Source organism: Ambystoma mexicanum, chromosome 8, assembly GCF_040938575.1.
Source record: "Ambystoma mexicanum isolate Mex_15411 chromosome 8, UKY_AmexF1_1, whole genome shotgun sequence".
NCBI lineage: Eukaryota > Metazoa > Chordata > Amphibia > Caudata > Ambystomatidae > Ambystoma > Ambystoma mexicanum.
In genome coordinates this window covers 628814620-628836706 of record NC_090929.1, presented here as the reverse complement: position 1 = coordinate 628836706, position 22087 = coordinate 628814620, and the positions used below count along the sequence as shown (strand labels likewise).

The following is a 22087-nucleotide window of genomic DNA, read 5'->3' as shown; positions in this document are numbered from 1 at the left end:
CCCGACAGCTAATAAATTCAAATGTTTTATACATCAAATGCATACAAACAGACCTAGACTCTATTACAACTTCAATATAAATAAATGCATATGGAGGTCCACTGCAGTCATAGGTAGGAAACTAGTCCACCCCCCCCCCCCAACTGATGTGTGTGCGCGCCTACACTGAATATTTCTGCAAATAAATTGGACTCTGTAGAGCATCTCTGGGCAGCATCACTAACCTGTCACTGCAGGAACCTTTTTTGTCACATGTGTAATTATAAATAAAGCTAATGTAATGTAAAACGGAATGTGAGTCATTAGTTCAAAGAATTGATCCCTACTTTCTTTTAAACAGCATTGCCTCTTAAGGACATAAAAACAAATAATATGCACTCATATCAAAGCTTACTTGCCCAGTGTACAAAGTAGCTTAAAAAACGTTTTGTCCCTGACCCACAAACCACTTGTCTGGCGTCGGGCTGTAGGATGTCAACACCCCTGATTAAGGTTTTAGCAGTCTCATCATTAGTTGGTCCACTGATATGTTTGTGCAGTTAAGTTATGGGAGCTCACAGAGCAGGATCTATCTGGTCGTTTCCATCTACGTGGAAAACACCAATATCGATTGACATACTTGCTGGGCTTTCATGTGTTAATAATATTTGCATGTCCTTTGACTCTTCTTTCTCCATTAGGCACCCTACGGCTCAGGACAGAATGCAGCCACACTGGTGTACCCCCAAGCACCTCCAACCATGAACACCCAGCAACAGAACCGTTCTCCAGTAAGTGACCAATTCCGGCTCTAGCTAGTTTGATCCCTTAACGTATTACACTTTAAATCATGCCTGTAACACAATCACATAGATGTCACTAGTATTTTCTATAGATTTATTGGAGCTTATCAAAGTAGTTAGATGAATGTGTTTTGTGCTGTGCAAATTTTTCGTATGTTGCTGTTAATAGATTGTTGCAATGAGGTAGATCTCTTTAGCATATCCCTTTTTAGTCTGCATGAATACACATAGTGTTGTGGTGTTTAACTGTACCTTCAGGGTCGAGTACCAAATGGTCTGTACTGAATGTGCCCAGTGCCATTCAAGGTATAATATAAACCTATACAAGGATTTCCTCTCCCATAAGCTTATCTGGAGTGTTAAGCCCCCTATAAGGCCAGTCCCTGAACTGCGTTGTGCAGGTTCTCGCACCCTATTCAAGCTGTAGCCTCCCACTCTGCATATCAATTTGTAGAGTCTCCCACAAAGTCAGATCATTGCCCCAGGTTTCTGAAACCGCTACGGCCTAATGAGTGGACTAAAGTCTGAAGGGCAGTGGGATCCCTGCCTCTAAGTAGTATTCCCACTTTCCCAGCCTACCTGCAGCTGGCGTTTGCTTACCTTTGGGCTTGTAGGCTGCTGGTGATAAGTGATGTCCTAAGTGATGTCACTGTAGCAGTTGTCTCCCTACCTATTTAGCCGCTGATGGGTCTGCAGCAGTTGTCTCCCTACCTATTTAGCCCCTGATGGGTCCGTGCCCAAGTCCTTTGCTAGAGTAGGGAGGGGAGAAAGGGCAGTTGCCCAGGGTAGTCGTGGTGGGAGCTTACATTTCGTTTTATCCCAAGGTAAAAGCTGGGCGTGGGTAAGAGTAGGTGCATGCTATAATAAATAAACGGGAAGTGGTGAGACTGGGGATGATATATTGTCACCTTACTACTCCCAGGAGCCCATGCTTGACATGCTTCATAGATCCGGGTAGATCCCCTGGTGTTGACATGTCTTGCTGTCCTGTGTTGACTCAACCAGTGTGCTGCTTAGGGAAGTAAGCAGTCTTGTACCCCATTGGCAATAAGGATCCTACTACTGGCAGCACATTTGGCAAGTGCCTAGCTTGCACCAAACCTTCCCAATTGATTTATACTGTACTGTTATGAATTGCGCATGGTGGGAGTACTAGTGGTACTGAGGGGGCTGTACAAGTGGACACCGATGGACCAAGCTCTGCACCTGGACAGAATCATGCACAGGGAAGCTTATTAAAATTGAAATAAGCAGCATATTTTGAAGGGCATTCATCATCCTAGCGTCCTTGCTAAAGACTAAAAGTTCCAGCATCAAAATTAAGGCTATTTTTTTTTAGATGGGGCTATGTAACAAAACAGTAAATGCAAATGCATATTTTTATTACCCCAGCAATCTAGTTGTCTGCCTACTTAAAGTATTAACGAACTGAAATTGCACGCTAGAAAACATAATTGAAAATTAGTGGAAAATGTTTCCCTATACTGTTAGTGTTATTTTGAGCTTTAGAAATCAGCTTAAGTCATGAAATTTCCCTTTAAGTCAATAAAAAGCAATTTAAGATGCAATCAAGGCCTACAATGAACTGTTGGCTGGAACAACACGCTGATAGGATGTGTGGATTCCAAATAAAAAGCTGCTGCGTTATCCCGTTTAGTGTTCAATTATTACAATATATGCATTTCGTTGGATATTTTCACCTGCACTGAAACTTCATAAAATGTTATAATGATCTTGACCCGAAGAAGCTACAAGAAAAATATGTTGAATGTGAGTCTGAAACTAAAACATTAACATTGGTTGAATTGAATACACGCACATTTTCACTTGAAAAACATAGACTTGTTTCATTGGTATTTCGAAATGAGCACCACATAAATCAATATATTATGGTTTCATGGAATAGTATACCCGTAAAATCCCTCAAGAACCTGCCGAGTCCTAATACTTTTCTGATAGTAAAGAAGGCTTTGCACCATGTTGATAACACAAAATACATTGATCTCATGCTGTTCCAGCCCATTTTCTGTTTTCTGTGCATTTTTTGTTTCGTAACTATTTTTTTTAATGTATTCTTTTTATTGGCCTTTTACAAACGGAAAACAGTAAAACAAATAAAACTGAAACAGAAAACAAACCGAGAAGAAGCATCACAAATAAGCAGGATCTTTGCAGTTCTCTAATTTCGTTAACTTGAGACCAACCTGGTTCCTGCCTTGGTCAGTCCTGGCTTTCTTGTCAGGATGAGCCACCTAGTTGAAATGTAGCTAAATTGCCTCCTTATCGACATTTCCAGGTTCCACGGGAACGTTGGTTAGAAGGTTGGGCGATAGACAAAAATGGTAATTCTCTACACACAGTGAGAACTAGTTTAATGCTTGTTGGGTGGAGTTACCCCTCCCTACGGCTCTTCGTTTTCCTCCTCTCCTTGACTCAGCAGTGTACCTATGGTTCCTAAATGTTACATGTGCTTGAGCAGTAGGATGATAGGCCTCTATACCTAGACTCCATGCTATTGTATCTCACCACATTTGAGTACCAGTCTTCTATTTTGGGAAATGCTGGACCCTTCCAGTGTATTGCCACCCTCCTTTTTGCTAACACTAGGAGTAGCCCCGTGAGTTGCCTTCTGCCCTGGGATACACTAGAACTATCCCCAAGGAGTGCTATCATGGGATTTAGATCTAGTTCTACACCAATAATCTCTTCCATGACATTGCATACTGTTTCCCCAAAAATATTTACTGCTGGGCATCCCCATGCCATATGTATAAAATCTGCCCTTGGTTCATTGCATCTAACACACCCGGTGGGTGCCTCTGGTAAGTAGTTGTGAAGCTGGACAGGAGTGTAATAAAATTGATGTAAGTATTTCCAGTTGATTAGTTTGTATCTGGTGTTTTATTGCTGCTTTCCTAGTTCCCTCACAACAATATCTCCACTCCTCCTCAGATATCGCATGTCCCGGATATCTCATGTCCCAGGGATAGTTCCCATTTTTCCCTCGGGGATGAAAGCTGCGGTCTACAGCCCAGAGTCATGGCATACATGACCGAAACTACCCCAAAGTTATTCTGTCAAGTATTGGAGCCGCTGCTGGTTGTTCTGGAAATGTCAGGAATTTCCTATGGAGCACTCTTTTCAGCCTGTCATACAAAAACACCTCCAAGGGGTTAAGACTCTCCCTGGCCTTTAGCATGTCTAATGTTATGAACCTCCCTTCGGGCAACAGGTCGCGAAAGCTGTTTATTTCCAATTTCTGCATAAGATGAACAAATCCCCGTTCTGATGTAAGTGGTATATCCGGGGTGAACTGAACTGGTAGTGTTGGGGAGTAGAGGACCTCTGTCCTTGACCTCTGCTCTATGCATGTCCATACTGTGCACGTGAGTTCAAGCATGTTCCCCGCTCTGTTCTTTCTTTCAGGGGCGGTGTGAATACTGGATCACAGTAGGAATGGGGCTGCTAGTGCCCTCTCTACCTCCACATGCCTCCTCTCTTTTTGGTCTCCAAACCAGTAAAGGGCAATCCCAGCCTATGCCACATTGTAGTACGTTTCAAGGTCCAGTACCGCCAAACTCCCTCTCCCCCCCTGTATTGGTGCTATTAACTTATCCCACGATACTCTCTGCTGCTTACCGGCCCAGATAAACTGAGTCCTCAATTACTTCACCTCCCTAAATTAATCTGCGGGGACCGTTACTGGTACATTGAGGAACACATAGAGGAATCAGGGAAGCAGCACCATTTTGATCAGGAAGACCCTACTGCATAGGTTTAGTGGCAAGCATTTCCACCTGATGACTGCCTCTCTTGCCTGGTCTAGTGCTTTTTGGTAGTTATTGTCGAATATTATGGCTGCGTCCCGGGCTATGGTCGAGATATCAAGTTTGTGCAATGTGCCATTGGAACGCCGGTTTATCAGTATATTGTGTCACACATTGTCTACGGGAAAAGGACCGATTTTGACGCATTGATCACGAGACCAGAGAAAAGCCTGAACTTGGCCACATCCCCCATAATGGGATCAATGTTACTCTCAGGGTCCTTAATCAACAACACCATATCTTCCACATATAGTGAGATAACTACCTTATGCTTGAAGAGCTGGATACCCCTGTGTATGTGGGCCTCCCTGACCCTTTCAGCCAGTGGCTCAATCGCCAGGGCAAATGGAAGCGGTGAGAGGGTCATCCCTGTCTTGTACCCCTGCCCAAGTTTATCCCCGGGGTGAGTTGGCCATTCAACCGTACCCTAGCGATAAGTACTCATATAGTAGCTTCACCAGGCCAATGTATGGTTCTCCCAGCCCCATTCTGCGCAGGACCATAAATAAAAACTGCCATTCCACCGAGTCAAACACCTTGGTGGAATCTAACAGTGCTGCAACTACGTGTTTGGTCTGATCGTTTGCTGAGATCAACCCGAACATTCTCCTTATTCCAAAGGATGTTGAGCGTCCCGGGATAAATCCTGCCTGGTCAGCTCTCACCATCTTGTGCATCAAGGGTGCCAGTCTGGAGGCTAGTATTTTAGCTAGTATATTATTATCCAGATTAATGAGGGAGATCGGTCTGTGTGATGCACAATCGTTTGGTGGTTTACCGGGTTTGGGCAAGACTGTGACCACAGCCTCCCTCAGGGATTCTGGGAGACTATTTTCCAGGGTGCTCTGGTGATACATTTGTAAAAGATAGGGGGCTATCTTGGGTGCGTACTATTTGCAGAACTCTGCCCGAACCCATCGGGACCGGGGGCTTTCCCAGAAGGCAACAATCTAATAGCTGCCAGTACCTCTTCCAAGGATATTTGCAGATTCAGTCCTACTCTGTCCTCAGTGCACCAATACAGTGCAACCTAGTCTAAGTAGCCCTCTAACTCTGCCTATGAGGCTTGCGTATGGGACGAGTACAGGTCTGTGTCTGTGACCCTTCCCTTGTGTGTTTAAAGTTTTGCGGCCTTCGCCAACAGCCTTCCCGTCTTCTGCCCTTCTCCGTATTGCCTCACGGCTGCACACCACCCCAATATTTTCCCCTCTCTGTGCCAATTCCTTAAACTGCTCCATGAGTTGTTTAGTTTCCGCCTGTTGTCTGGGGGTCCCCAGGCCTCCCTCCAACTGTAGCGTGCTTAAGCACGACTCTACAGTACCCAGTTCACGCCTAATCTGGTTAAGCATCCCCACCCCCTTGGCTATACACTCCCCTCGTATCACACACTTGAAGCTCTCCCAGAAGGTGCTTGCCGATTCTACCGAGCTCTCATTGGTCTAATAAATATATCAATAGACTTCGATATACCGTGACCGAACAGAGTGTCCGCCAAAGCCTCACATTTAAATTGTCATAGCCTCCTCTCCCTCTGCCCGATAGTTCAATTTTTAGTAGTACCGGTGCATGGTCCGAAAGTGTGCGGGCTAAGATGGTGACCTCTTTTGTGATCCCCATTAATGCCTGAAAGATCAGGAAGAAGTCAAGGCATGAGGCTGTGCCATGGACCGAAGAATGAAAGGCGTACTGCCGCTCATCCCGATACTGAGGTCTCCACACATCCTCTAGTTCCCATGTCTGAGAAATTTCCTTTAGTTCACTGTGTCCCTTAGAAAGGGGTCGTGTTGGGCGTTCTAGCCCCGGATCCATTATCTCATTAAAATCACCCACCCAGATTATGTCCCCTGATGGGGCTTCCCCCAATTTTCGGTTAAGCCATTCCAAGGTTGTGACTGTGTCCTGAATGGGCCCAGAACAATTAACTAGACTATACAGGCGGCCTTGCATTGTGCCTCTCACTATCAGCCCCCTCCCCTTCGTGTCCCTGATTGTGGATATTAGGTTTAATCCCTCCATTCCCCTAATAAGAGTGCACACCCCTCTCGCATAGGATGAGTGAGAAGAAAAATATCGGTGGCATCCCCAGGCTCTGCCAAAGTTCGATTAAACTTCTGGGGTAAGGTGCATCTCCTGCAGAAACGCCACACCGACATGGTGTCGCTGCAAGTAGAGAAGGACCCTTCAGCATTTCGACGGGCAGTTCAGCCATCTTACATACCATGGAAGGCATCTAATTGACCCTGCTATAACTCAGGTTATCACACTCCTGTTTCCAAGCCTATTTGCCGGATCCGTGTGAACCCTGGTCCGTAGTCCCGGAATCTCCCTGTCGCGCAACCCATCGATACCAGTGTGTTGTAATGCTTCCTCTCTAACTATGCCTCCCTCGTTTCCCTCCCCCCACCCCCAGTGACAACCCCAACCTACCAGCTTGCGGTACTGTTAATCTTGCTTCCGCTTGGGTGGCAGCCAGTGATCCGATCATGTCTCTACACTTGCTGTGATTGGGTCCGTTACTGGCCCCCAAGTATCTTCTTCTGCAGTCCATCGGCTCCTGGCTCCTGAAATTTGGGTTCACTCCGGCGCAGGCCCAGTCATTGTTTCCCCTGGGTCTTGGATTATGTGGTAGGCGTTCAAGGAAATCGCCGGCCTCTGTTGGGTTGGTGAATAACAGCGTACGCACTTCATGTTCCACTCTGAGTTTGGCCGGGAACATCATGGCGTAACGGATTCCCCTCTCCTGCATCCTCTTTTTCACATATATGTAAATTCTTCGTGATGCCTAGACTTTATTGGAGAAATCTGCGAAGATCTTTATTGTCTCTTTAGTATGCGAGGGTTCCTTTCTCTCTCGCCTTCCGCAGTGCTGTGTCTCTGTCCTGATAATTAAGCATTTGTGCGATTATTGGTCGCAGGGGGCTCCTGGAATTGGTTTCCTGCTGCTTTATCTGTGAGCTCTTTCTCAACAAAGATGTTCGAAAAGCCATCCAGGCCCAGTGCTTCCCTCAGGATCTCTTCTACCACGGGTTCCATGCTCCGTTGGTCTGCTGCTTCTGAAACACCAGTTTTGCGCAGATTATTCCTCTTAGATCTTGACTCCAGGTCCTCTTGCTTTTCGGTGAGTTCTTTCAGTGTTCTTTTCATTTGTTGCTTTGTAATTTATTGTCCTATCGAGGAGTTATTTTAGTTAATGGCAGTTTAGAGAATATTGGCGAAATTAGCAGCTGAAGTATTTGTCAAAGCTTAATGTTTACCCCAAAGAGGAACACATTAACTTCTCTAGAAGAGAAAGAGTCACCGATTTTCATCCACTGCACTACAAGACTGCAAACCAATACATTGCAACATGCAAAGCATTGCAGGAAATCGTTCATGAAGTTGCCAGAAGCCACCCTGTCACCACAGAGGGTAATGCACTCTATCTACTGTAGCAGTGTGAATGGAACCACTAAAAGGTTACAGGAAGCATGTGTGCAAGTTACAAAACTAATGAGTTCAGGTGTCCTAAATGAGGATCCTAGAGAAATTATGAAACAATAGTGGTTGACAGTAAAGTCCTCGCTAAGGAGGTAGAGGTAGAACGATTAAAGATTTTGGATGTCCTAGATGGTCTATGTTCATGCTAGGTAGGGTATTTTCTTGAACATCAGGCATTTGCCTTTCTGCTACATTCAGCTCTTCTCTGGGATAATATGGAATCATTTCAGAACAGATGTGCTTGTAAATAATTTGTGGGATATTGTGGAGTCTATTAATATAAAAAGCATGTCCATGTTATGCCACCTTAAAAGCATATTTATATAGATGCCTTTGTGTGTATATGATCTAAGCTAAATTAATCTGTTTGTATGGTGAATGACCACTCTTCTAACTCTAGTAATGTCTAACTGCACTCCCGGTTCCCACTGATGGTGTCTTTCACCCTAAACCCCACATTTTGCCAGCTGCCATGTTTGTCTTATGCTCACCCCAAAGGTGCATTTTGCCCTACTGTATGCGTTGATTTAGCAATGATGTATTTTTGGTGTTTGTGATCGGCTGATCAATCAATTCTCAGACTCAACCCACTGGAACATATCCACCTTCAACCTGCAGAGTAGGGGTGGCTTTTTGTCTGGTTTCTGTGCCTGGCACATATATTTTCTATTATGCCAAACCACCAAAAATGTAGTCTCTTCTATGTTAGCCAGTCCTTACGCCAATACAATCCACTTCAAAATGGTTTTGTATCATGGCCAACTAAGCAGTGAACTTCAACGCTTAACTATTAACAATTACCCTACAACAACACTGATATTTCTAAGAAGTACATGTTTTTACTTGGTGTGTTTTAAACTCTGTCCCTAAGCATGAACTGTCCTATTGGCATTGGTCAGTCTTCAGCTGACACAAAGATCCAATTAGTAGCTCAAGACAGCAGATCCTGCAAAAAAGGATCATGTCCCATGTGCTACATATTCACCATAAATAAATCATCCTTGTGGTGGATGTTTTAAACTTGTCTTGACAGGTGTGGCTAATGCTAAGTTCCAGTCTAATTGTGTCTGACTGGGACAATTTCTGCTGTCCTGAAAATGAGGTGGTCTTCCTCTCTCATGTTGGCACAAACGTGTTGTCAGCAGCCTTTAACGAGGTAAACAACATGTTTGTTCATCTCCATCTGCTCTCCCTATCAGTGAGTTGTTCCACCAGAATACCTCTCGTCACACCTATTGACTGACAGAATAATACTGATGCAGTTCTGACCTTGGAAACTATTCAGATGAGAAGTTGCTTGACGTTAAAGAGATGGAACCATGTGGCAACAATAGTACGTATTGTATGTAGCTTCGTATGGGATGTTTTGTCAGCAATATCGGCAAGATGGGAGTGATGGATAGAGTTAAGGATGTTTGGGACTGCAGTGTCTAAACGATCTGTTTGGGGAGACTCCACATTAGTAGAGAGATTTGTACATTCCTCCAATATTGAGAATCTGTTAATAAGAGGTATATTCAAAGCAACATTTCGAGGGGATTGGGTCCTCCGACGTATTCCATATCTATGACATGTAATCACCACAGCTGTGCTGCTTCGGAAACTTTTTTCTGCGTCGATGACGTCGATGTGCCGTCGTCGAGGACCTCGTCCGACGTCATCCGATGTGATAAGTAGGACGCATGACGCCCGTAGCCTCAGTTCCGTTTTTTCCGCGAACGTGTTGCTTCGTGAATCTCGGTTAACGCCTCGACTCTTTGGAGTTCTGTTCTTCTCGGTTCTTCGAACCTGTTTGTTTTGTGAAAATCCTTCGTGTGAAGATGTCTTCTACTTCGTCTTCAACCCCGCGTCCGGGCTTCAAGAAGTGCGGGTCCAAGATGTCGGTGACGGACTCGCACAGCGCCTGCCTCTGGTGCCTCGGGGAGGCCCACGACACGGATGACTATCGACTGCCAGTCGCTCACGTCCAAAGCCTTACGCGAACTTAAGAAGTTGTCGGTAGGTCGGGTGTCCAAGCCCCGGAAGTCGAGGTCTGCGGGGCTTTCGACGGATGATTCGAGGGGTGACTCTCCGCATCATTGTCGGAAGTCTTGTGGGTCTCCTTCTAGGAGTCGGTCTCGCCACTCCTCAGCCTCTTCGAGGCATTCTCGGAAGCACCGACACCGGTCGTCTTCCAGGTCCTCTTCGGAGGACTCTGCCCGGCACGTCGCTTACCCCACCAGCCGTGCGACGCTGCAGGAATGGGCTTCCTTCGGGAAGAAAATGCTGGCGATTCTTGAGTCGCAGGGTACTAAGCCGTCCGCGCCCCCGAGTGGGGTCGGTCGTGAGAGGTCGAGAGACACCGCTCGCAAGAGTGGTCGGCACGAGTCACAGGAGAGGTCCCGTTCGGACAAGGAGACTTGTTCTCGACGTTCCCGTTCCAGGTGCCGGTCCTCGTCGCATTCGAGACCGTGTGCACCTGTGAGGTCTTCGAGGAAGACATCGACGTCTGAGGCGTCGAGGGCGTCGACAGGCTTTCTCGAGGCTCCGGCTCCGAGGAAGTCGTCGAAGCCGTCGACGCTCAGGTCATCGAAGGACACGCTCGGGGCTCCGGCTTTGAGGGCTGTGTCGACACCGCCGATGCTGGCGGCGCTGCATCTGACGTCGACGCCGATTTCCTCGACGCCGATCCTCTCGACGCCGGCGCCTATTCGCTCGACGCCTTTCGTGTCCGAGGTACCCCGTGGCACGGGGGAACCCCCTAGGAAGACTCTGGTTAAGAGCAAACACTCTCGGGTGCCTTCTTTTCGCCACCTGGAATATATTTCAGAGGCGGATGAGGATTCTGATGGCCTGGTTCCTAGTCAGGTTCCAGATGAAATTGTCTCAGGCCATAGTCAGTTTGACGATTTGAGGCAGTCACTGCATGATGCCAGTGGACTGGACACCTATCCGGAGGTGGAGTTTAGTAGGCCTGAGCCTGGCTCTCATGCCGATTCCTCGTACCGGCGCCTTATGGCTAGGGTTTCTGAGTACTTGGGATGGTCTGCTCCCCCAGGGGAGTTTGTGCAGGATGATCTAACGGACATCTTTGATGTTGGTCCCCCAACTGACCCGGTACTGCCGTTCCATATGGCTTTACAGAGAAGGGTGGCGGCGGCTTGGACTGCTCCGGAGAGTCTCCCGGCGGTGGGCAGATCCTTGTCGCGAAAATACCGTCCAGCCAGTAGCGACCCCTGCTACTTGACCAGGCACCCCACTCCGGAGAGTTTGGTGGTGCAGGCGGCCACGGCCCCGGCAAAGCAGACGTCGTACCCTACCATCCCTCCTAATAGGGACGACAAACGTTTTGATGGCTGGGCGAAGAAAGTGTTTTCTTCTGGTGGTATGGCGCTTCAGGCAGCCAACTCCATTTGTGCCTTGTCTCGTTTCACTCACACTCTGTGGAACTGTGTTGCGTTAGCGGCTGAACATATTCCCGAAGGGGACGAACGGGATGGTTTCCTTGCTATGGTCCAGGATGGTAAGGATGCCATGTGTGAGTCCGTTCAGTCGGGTTTGGACTTAGCTGAATGCGTCAGTAGGTCCATGGCGGCGAGCACCGTGATACGCAGGTTTGCGTGGTTGCGGAAGTCGGGGTTTGCTCCTGATGTGCAGTCCCGGCTCCTCAACATGCCCTTTGACGGTGAACACCTTTTTGGCAGCAAGGCTGACGAGAGCCTTGAGAGGTTGCAGACCTCAAAAGCTGCAGCGAAGTCGTTGGGCGCTGCAGTTCGCCAACCTCTGCCTTTTCGTCCTAAGGGACAGCAGTGGAGGGGTGGTTCCTTTCGCTATTACTCGTCCTTCAGTAAAGCGAGAGGAGCTGGCAGTCAAAGAAGCCAACGCAGGGTACCAGAGGTGGACGACAGGGTACCCGTGGTGCCAAGGCCGCTCGGGCGGTTGCCTCTTTGCCCTCAGGTAACGCCGCAGCCGCTCCCACTCAGTGATGAGGCCATGTCCCATGGTTCGCCGGTTGGGGGAAGGCTGGCGCAGCATCTTGTAGAGTGGCAAGCCATTACTTCAGATGTGTGGGTTCTGGAGATCATAACCCTCGGCTACTGTCTTCCCTTTCGGCACAGGCCTCGCGACAATCCACCGGGGAACCTCTCTTTGCAGAGTCCAAATCCGCTCCTTGCGCAGGAAATTCAAGCCCTGCTGGAGAAAGGCGCCATAGAAGTGGTGCCTGTAGCGGAGAGGAACAAGGGATGGTATTCCCCCTATTTTTTGATTTCAAAGAAAGACTGGGGATTGAGACCCATCATGGACTTGCGCGGTTTGAACAGACTCCTCAGGAAGGACAAGTTCAAGATGGTTACTCTCTCTCAAGTCCTCCAGGCCATTCAGCTTCAGGACTGGTTGGTGTCACTCGACCTCAAGGATGCTTACTTCCATGTGCCGATCCATCCCAAGCACAAGAAGTACCTGAGGTTTGCGGTTGGCGACTCGCACTTTCAGTTTCGGGTCCTGCCGTTCGGATTGACCACCGCCCCAAGGGTTTTCACCAAGCTCATGGTGGTGGTGGCAGCGCATCTCAGGCAAGGGGGGATTCACGTCTGCCCCTACCTGGACGATTGGTTGATCAGGGGGAGCTCTCCTGAGCAAGTCCTGGATCATCTGTCCGTCACCTGCCACTCCCTTCACAGGCTGGGCTTCTCCCTCAATTTAAAGAAGTCCCATTTGACACCAACTCAGCGGCTCCAGTACATCGGAGCAGTGCTCGACACTTCCCTGGGGCAGTGTTTTCCTCCCCAGGTGAGGGCTCTTCACATTCAGCAGATGATGCACAAGTTTCAGCATGCCCAGACGCTCCCAGCGTTAGATTTCTTGAGGTTGCTCGGCCTCATGGCATCCTGCATTCTTCTGGTGCCAGAGGCTCGCCTGCGGATGAGATCTTTGCAGTGGGCACTCAAGACGCAATGGTCGCAGTCCTCCGGCAGGATGTCGGACCCGGTTCAGGTGCCGCCCTCGGTCGCCCGGGACCTTATGTGGTGGGCTGTCGAAGGCAACTTGATGAAGGGGGCTCCATTTTGGCTTCCCTGGCTGGAGGTGACGATTGTGACGGATGCATCCCTCACGGGATGTGGAGCTCATGCCAACGGGCTGACAGTCAGCGGTCGTTGGTCTCCGTCGGAGTCCAGACTCCATATCAATCTGTTGGAGCTGAGGGCCGTCAGGCTAGCCCTGAAGGCTTTTCTGCCGACTGTGCGAGGAAAGAGTGTCCTGATCCTGACGGACAACACAGTGGCCATGCACTACCTCAACAAAAAGGGGGGGGGCAGGGTCACTTCCTCTGTGCAGGGAGGCGATGCAGCTCGAGTTCTGGGCCATCCAGCAGGAAGTTTCGATCTCGGCAGTTCATCTGGCCGGAGACGAAAACGTGACGGCGGACGCTCTGAGCAGGCAGAGTGCGATCTCTCACGAGTGGGAGTTGGCTCAGGAGATTCTCCTGGAGATCTTCGCCCTTTGGGAGACCCCTCAAGTGGATCTCTTCGCCTCCAGTGTCAACCGGAAGTGCGAAAGGTTTTGCTGGTGGGAATTTCCTCCAAAAGGAGCCTTAGGAGACGCGTTGGTGGTGGAGTGGTCATTCCCGCTGTTGTACGCGTTTCTTCCAGTCCCCGTCATCCTGCAAGTGCTGCGGAGGTTACGGAAGTTCGGTTCCCGGATGATCCTCATTGCTCCGGCGTGGGCTCGGAGGACGTGGTACCCGGACCTTCTCGACTTGTCCATTTGCCCTCCACGTCGTCTTCCCTACCGAGACGATCTGCTCTCACGGGAGGGGGGTCAGGTTCTCCATCCAGAGGTCAGATCCCTCAACCTTCACGCTTGGCTTCTGAAAGGTTGAGGTATAAGGATTGGGACCTCCCTGAAGACGTGATGGAGGTGTTGCTTTCGGCCCGAAGGCCAGCAACAAAGTCTCTGTAGCTTTGCCGTTGGCGTAAGTTCTGCGACTGGTGCAGAATTCAGAATGTGGATCCTTTTGCATGTGACATCCCCATGGTTCTGTCCTTTTTGCTTTCTTTGGCCCACAGGGGCTTGCAATTGGGTACCATTAAAGGTTACCTGGCGGCGCTGTCCATCTTTAAGCGCTCGTCTGAAGAGTGTTCTTACTTTAAAATCCCTTTAATTTCACAGTTTCTGAAAGGGCTCACTAATGTGTTCCCTCCGTCACCTTTCCTGGTGCCCGGTTGGGATTTAAACCTTGTTCTTACGTTTCTTATGAGTGCTCCATTTGAGCCTTTACATTCTTGCCCTTTGAGGCTGTTAACTCTGAAAACTGTGTTTTTAGTTGCGGTTACTTCCGCTCGCAGAGTGAGTGAGTTACAGGCACTTTCAGTTAAGCCACCTTTCACTGTATTTCACAAGGACAGGGTTGTCCTTAGAGTTCGTCCTTCTTTTCTTCCGAAGGTAGTGACGGAATTTCATTTGGCCCAGAAGGTTGTTCTTCCGGCATTCTAGCCTCCTCCACATCCTGGTAAGGAAGAGGAGAGGCTCCATAGGCTTGATCCTAGGAGAGCTTTAAGCTTTTATGTTTCTCGCATGTCCCGGGTCAGAGTGGACGATCAACTCTATTGGTTACGCTGGAAAGCGTTTGGGGCAAGCTGTGACGAAACAGACTTTGTCTCGCTGGATTATTTTGGCCATCTCGGAGTGTTACCGCTTGGCGGGTAAGGACCCACCGGCTGGCTTGCGGGCCCATTCTACCAGGGGTATGGCTGCATCTACTGCCCTGCAGAGGGGTGTTCCTATTCGCAACATCTGTGATGCAGCCACCTGGGCTTCAGTACATACTTTTGTACGTCGCTATTCCCTCGATTCCATCAGAGGACAGGATCTGGCCTTTGGCAAGGCGGTCCTTTGCTCTGCTATTTGATTGGCTATTCTAAATTTTGATTCTAAATTCTTTCCCTCCTCCTTGCTCTGGTACTGCTTTGGGAGTGTGTCATAGATATGGAATACGTCGGAGGACCCAATCCCCTCGAAGAACAAGTTACTTTCTTACCTGGTAACGTTCTTTCGATGTGATGGTCCGACGACGTATTCCATATCGCTCCCGCCCTGCCTTCCCCGCTGCAGAATTTCTTTTGCGATTGCAGCTTACGTTCTGCAAGGCTTTGTGTCTGACTGGCAGTTGACTAATGTCACACGTTCTGGGGGAAAAACTACAACTGAGGCTACGGGCGTCGTGCGTCCTACTTATCACATCGGATGACGTCGGACGTCGGAGGAGGTCCTCGACGACGGCGCATCGACGTCATCGACGCAGGACGCAGACGCCGAAAAAAGTTTCCGAAGCAGCACAGCTGTGGTGATTACATGTCATAGATATGGAATACGTCGTCGGACCATCCCATCGAAAGAACGTTACCAGGTAAGAAAGTAACTTGTTCTTCTTAGGGGTTGCACAGTCTTCAAAGCTGTCCCTACTCGGGTATTGCTAGCACCACCATCAACAAAAACATGGATCATTACAGGCAGTGAAAAAGCTTCACTGCACTCTGGTTCTGGACCACTGGGTACTTCATATTCCACATCAATAATTGGAGTGGGCAGCATATTCCCAGGATCTGTATCCTGTCATTTAGAACTTCAATGTTTGCAATTGGTAGAAGCTTTCCTTTTTTTGCATTCTTTTCCCAGTGATTTAATACTCGACCATGTCCTTAAGTAAGCCTTCAATATAATATAATATAATATCCCAGAGCAATACCTCTGTAGGTATCAATGTAGAGTTATGCCTTCTTTTTTTGGCTTCAGAAGATGGGACCTCAATGAGTTTCCTTCTTGTCACTATTTGGAAAATTGAATGTTTAATCGGGATACCACATGCAGCCCCCATTTGACTGCATTGGTTAATAGTAGAAGAAAATCATGTCTATTTATTCAGGAACCGTTAAAACCAGTTAAGGTAAAATTTAAAAATGTGCGATTACAAATTCTTCTCACAGGGAATGCTTGAATGGCTTGTCGGGCAGGCAATGCCAGACTCCCCTTGCAGGTACATAAAGAAAACCTTTCTGCTAATAGTGCTTCTCACAATCTGTTCTTCTAGGTATACAGTAGGTAGCGTTTTTTCACTGAGGTTGTGTGTTACATGCCCCACGTAGCCACATCAGCAGCGCCCTTTCCAAGGGCGTCCCTCTGGATGGCTTTACTGACGGTTCTCCGGGAGGAAGCTGGGACTCCTGCAGAGTCTGTCAACATAGTTTTGAGGGTCAGTACAGCAGTAGAGATTAGGCATCAATACAACAATGCAGTATAAAATGGCTGAAAGTTTGCAGACATAGTCAGATATTTAATCAAACATTTGTTTGAACCAATGAATCTTGAACTACATAACCTTTGGGACCTACATGGCCGTACCATCACACTCAGTCATCCTCCCCCTCTCACCACTCTCTGCTCTCTCTCAGTGCACCACAACATACCTCAAATGCCTAAACCAAGGGTCTCCAACCTTTGGCTCTCCAGAGGGTTTTGGATTACAACTCCAATCATCCTAGCCAACATAGTCAATAGCAAGGGATCATGGGAAGTGTAGTGCAAAACATTTGGCGAGCCAAAGGTTGCAGAGCCCTGTACGCTAGACCATTACTAAGTTTCAAGATGGTTGTGGAAACCCATCCGACCACCAGTAGATAGCCAACATTGGGGCTCCAAGGCGGATGTGGCTTTCGCTCGGAAGAGTGACCTGCAATAGGCGCTATCACTGAGCATGCTGCCACAGAGCTGTGCTAATGGCACCAACAGCCATCGCTGGTTAGTGGGCCAAGTTAGAGGAAAGGGCTGTACAGCGAACAACCGCATCTGACATTCCTGGAGAGGAGTTGTGAAGGATGTTGCCAACGCTCACACTGAGATGAGAAGATTGAGTCGCAGAGCAGCTCACGGTTATAGGGGAGGGGGAGAGACAGCTGCACAGTGAGAACAGGCGTGGGTGCTGAAGTCAGACCACCCAGCGCGTGAGCAGGACACAGCTTGAATGCAGGAGAGCAACATGGATTCAGGGTTACCGCCTCACTTGACAGAGGTGTAAATAGTCCTGAGAGATGCATTGAGGCTGTCTGAGCCAGAAGAACCTAAAATGTTAATACATAGCAGAGTACAGAAATGTTGGCACCGCTGATGGTTGTGTGAATCTGCTGCAGTGAAGACGGTCGACTGGAGAGTCAAAAGCTATAGTTTAAGGTTTTCTGCGACTCGAGTCCTCGGAGGGTGCACATACGGTGATTCGCTCTGCCCATACAAAATAAAGTTGGCTCTGTACTCCTGGCCATTCCAGCCCACTAGCAGCGTCTCCTGCTTACCAGCGATTACTCGCATCTTCGAGTTCGCTTTGGAGACCGGACACCATCCATGTGTGATTGCCACACCGAAAGCTACCAAAGACTTGGTTCAAGCACCTGCATGCGAACCATGAGACGGGAGTAGCCTAGTTCTAGGCCAGGTGCACTCGCACACAGGGCCATCTTGGGTCAATCATCTGGATTTGGCCGGAGTGGGATGTAGCTTGCTCCATATGCTTGGGGTCCTGAAGAAGGTGGTGTGTTCCTACCCAGCCAAAACGTCTGTAAAAGCATCTCTCAATAATTAGTAACACATTAGCCGCAACTACGGTGCAATTGAGATGCGCATTGAGACGTAGACCTGGGATGTGACTACTGGCCATCAACAGTTTTTGTTGTTTTTTTCCCGCCACCCTCCCTATTCTTTAGATTAGGAATCAGAATAGGGGGCTGGTGTCAAATCTTGGATTGCCTGGTCAGGAACAGTAAAAGAATAACTTATTTTTATTTATTCTTCCTGTCTCAGGATATCTTTTTTCAGGTTTATTTGATATATTTGTATTATGTTGCTTGTATGAACTACTTGTCAGTTTTTCAACAAATCGCACTATTTGTTCAAAAATAATAAATTTAATGTATGACTCAGCCAATGTATGTGGTAACAATTGACTTGACTAAGCCTACACATGCATTTTGCCTCATTTATTGAACCGTTAAATAGCTTAAATAATACCTAGGTTCGTGAATGGACCTATTCAGAACGCTTTTGCCTGTATTGACTATAGTTTAAGGAACACATTCAAAAAGTCAACTCTAATGTGTGAGCTCTGTGGACTGCACAAGGAGGGAACTATCATTGTAGCTTGGTGTTAAGGTGTACGTCACATGGATGCTGCGTACCTGCACTCCCAGGAGATGTCCGCACCAGAGTAGCCAGACCGTTTGACCCGTTGACAGGGTGATGAAGAGCGATGTAAAGAACCAGCCCCGATTCTGCCCTGAAGACAGTGTTGAAAGGGGGCCAGCTCCTGACACCACAGATGAACTCTTCCCTGTGGATTAACGTGACGCCAGAACAGTGCAAGCACTGATGGGGAAGGTCGGTAGCTGTTGGTACACTAGCCAGGATGTGAAGTCAAGTCCAAGGTCGCTGTGCTGTAGGCAGAAATGTCCACAAGGCGCTGGTGTCCAGGCAACGAAAAAAGCTGATGTCGTAGAATGGAGATGATGTCCACCAAGTGCTGGTACCCAAGTAAGACAGGAGGCTGGCAAGACAGTACTAATAGGAGAGGACTCCAAAGTAAGGCAGGCAGGTGGACAAAAGAAAAGGATCCAGACCAAACGGGAACAGGACCCAACCAAGCAAGCAACCAACAAGCAAGGACCGAAGACCAACAAGGGACTCTAGGGAGACCCGGGAACCAGGAAGGGAACTGAAAGGACCCAGGAACAGAGGAAGAGAGGAGCATGAGACTGGGAGCAGGACTCAGGCAGGAGGAACAAGGCAAGGAGTCGGGAGACAGAATTTCAGGCAAGCCAAAATTCCAGGAGGGATGCAGCGGGTCAGGAAGCAACCACGTTGAGATGCGATTGATTCCGGACCCGACCGCTACTTAAGTAACTCAGAATGAAACCGAGGCTTGGCCCGCAATCCGTACCCACCCAAGCTTGTCTCTTCGCAACCCGCGAGGTCAGCGCATGCGCACAAGCCCGTGCGTGAACAGGACGAAAGTTTGCAAATCGGGGAGAGCATTTCCCCCATAAGCGAAACCACTGGTACAGCAACCAGACCCGGAAATGCCGCACGGGACCAACACAGGTAGGCGTCCTAACACTTTGCCCTCCCCTAGAAAGAACTGGAGTCCCCGGTTTCTACGGATGACAGAGATACAATTCCCATACAAAGCGAGGGGCATGCACATTTCCCACAGGTTCTCAGGTGTGATCACAAGCAGGATAACCCTTCCAATCCACCAAATAATGGAAATCCCCCCACTCACCCTCAAAAGAAACGAGAATCGCATATTCCCTGCACTTCGAATTCAGGTGTACCCTCAATATCCATAGCAGCTGGGCGGGAGCAAGAGCGTCCATAGTGATCGGACAGGTAAGCTTTCATCAAAGAAACATGAAAAACAGGATGAACCCCCCAGGATACGGGCAAACATAATTTAAATGCTACTGGGGATACCTATTTCGTTATTTGAAAAGGCCCAACGTATCTGGGAGCAATTTTCATGGGCAGGTTCCGGGCAGGTAAGTATTTGGAGGAGAGCCACACCAAATCCCCAAACTGAAAAGGGGGCTCGAGGCTCTTTTGTCCGCTTGCCTTAATCGGGGTACCAGCAGCTCGGTTATGGAGTTCTTGGATGTCTCCGACCAGACGATCAGCAGAAGGAACAGCGCTAGGTAGGATCGGATGAACTGGTAGTAGCTTGGGATGTTGACCAGAGGAACAGAAAAAAGGGCTTAGTCCAGTGCTGGTATGTACAGAATTGTTATCTGCCACTTTGGCCAAGTCTAGATGTGTGATCCAATTGGTTTGAGAAGCATTGGTGAAACAGCATAAATACTGCTCCAGGGTCTGGTTAGTCCATTCTGTCTGTCCATTGGTTTGTGGATGATGGCCCGAAATGAGAGCCTGATGGATACCAAGGTGTCGACAAAGCTGGCTGCAGAAAGAGGAAAGAAATTGAGACCCACGGTCAGAGATTATCTTTTCAGGCAAGCCATGCAAGAGAAAGATGTTATGCAAGAAAGCTTGTGCCATCTGACCCGCAGTGGGAATCTTCGTACAGGGAATGAAATGGGCCAATTTCGTGAAACAATCAATGACGACCATGATGCAGGTGTAACCTTCAGACGGCGGAAGTTCAATGAAATCTGTAGCGATGGTGTGCCAGGGATTAGGCGGTATTTCAATGGGTTGCAGAAGACCTAAAGGCTTTTTACATGGGGTTTTGACTTGAGCACAAGTGGGGCAACACTCTACATACCGTTTGATTTGATTGGACCAGATTGACCACCAGAATTGTCTGGCAATGAGTTGTTGGGTGGAACGGATGCCACTTTGCCCCCCAATCTTTGAGTCGTGAAGTCCCTGCAGTATCACCCTGCAGAGGTTTTCGGTAGGAAGGTACAATCTGTTCTGGAAAAAGAGCAGGCCGTTGTTCTCCTTTAATTGGGGATGTTTCAACAATGCCGTCTGACTTGGATCTGCTACAGTCTCTTGTGCGACAGTGTGTAGGTAGGGTGTGAATGCCAGTAAAAAATGTTTTGGGGGCGATCAAAGGCTGATCTCGACCATCTTGCTTGATGTCATCTAAAGAGCGAGACAAGGCGTCAGCCTCCAGATTTTCTGCTTTTGGGATGTAGGTGATGTTCGAAGTGATAGTGGGAAGAAAAAAAAAGCCCACTGAGCCTGGGGAGAAGTTCGATACTGAAAGGAACGTGAGAACTGCAGATTTCGATGGTCAGTGCGGACTCCCACAGGAAATTGACCCTCCCAGAAGGTGATGTCGCTATTCTTCAAAGGCTGTCTTAATGGCCAAAAGCTCCTTTTCAATGACTGCATAATTCCGGTCACTGGACGTGAGTTTCCTGGAATAGTACGCCACAGGGAATTCCATCCCTAACTCCGGATACTTGTGTGGCAGAACTGACCCAACAGCAAAGTCTGAAGCATCAGCCTCCACGATGAATGGTCTGTCTTCCTGGGGATGGTGTAAGATCGGAGAGGTACTAAAGGCCTCTTTCAGTTGCTTGAGTTCAGCGGAAGCCTCTGACCCCCAGACAAAGGGTATCTTGTTGCTGGTCAAATAAAACAGAGGGGTGGTGAGCTGAGAGAAGGATGGAATAAAGCGTCTGTAGAAATTGATGAATCCTAGGAAACGCTGAAGAGATTTCAGGTCACAAGGACGTCTCCATTCTTGGATTGCGCGTACCTTGGCAGGATCCATGTGTATACCTGAACCGCTGAGCACATAACCGAGGAATTCAATGCTGTCTTGATGAAAAATACATTTCTCTGCCTTAGCTTATAAGTGGTTCTGAAGCAATCGTCTGAGAACCTCCTTCATATGGGACAGGGGTTCCTTTAAATTTACACAAAACACAAGTATGTCGTCGAGGTACACCCAAACTGAAATCCCGATCAAGTCTGCAAATATATGGTCCATGAAACACTGGAAGACGGCCGGGGTATTGCACAACCCGAATGGCATGACCCGGTATTCGTAGTGCCCAGATGGTGTTTTAAATGCTGTCTTCCACTCGTCACCGGGTTTGATTCTTACCAAGTGGTAGGCCCCTTGTAAATCCAATTTGGAAAATACTGATGACACTGAATAAAGATGAGAGATTCAGTTTCCTTCGGTTTGAGTAGCTACAGAGTGTGTCTTCGTGGTGGACCCAGAAGAATAGCACTCCTGCACACAACGGTCAGAACCAAAAACCAATATTCGGGTTATCCAATTAATGCTAGGATTGTGGTATAGCAACCAGGGTAAGCCCAAAACAATTGAGTTATGAAGGCGACTTGATTACATCCAGAGATTATTTCATGATGATCCTCAATCTGAAGTTTTAGAGCCTCGGTGTATTGTCAAATAGGATCGGAAGCCAAAGGAGTCCCATTGATGACCTCCACCATTGTGGCACAGTCGTTCTCTAACAAGGTCATTCTGTTCTTGGTAGCAAA

The 22087-nt window shown here is 48.2% G+C and overlaps 1 protein-coding gene across 12 annotated transcripts in view; it reads left to right on the top strand.

The window, feature by feature from the left end:
- Window positions 1–22087, top strand: part of EIF4G3 (eukaryotic translation initiation factor 4 gamma 3) — a 4880525-nt gene that overhangs the window by 847812 nt on the left and 4010626 nt on the right. For all 12 annotated transcript variants that reach the window (XM_069610350.1, XM_069610349.1, XM_069610345.1 and 9 more), the window contains one exon: window positions 681–770. In XM_069610350.1, coding sequence (XP_069466451.1) covers window positions 681–770 — 90 coding nt within the window. The remainder of the gene's footprint in view (window positions 1–680; window positions 771–22087) is intronic.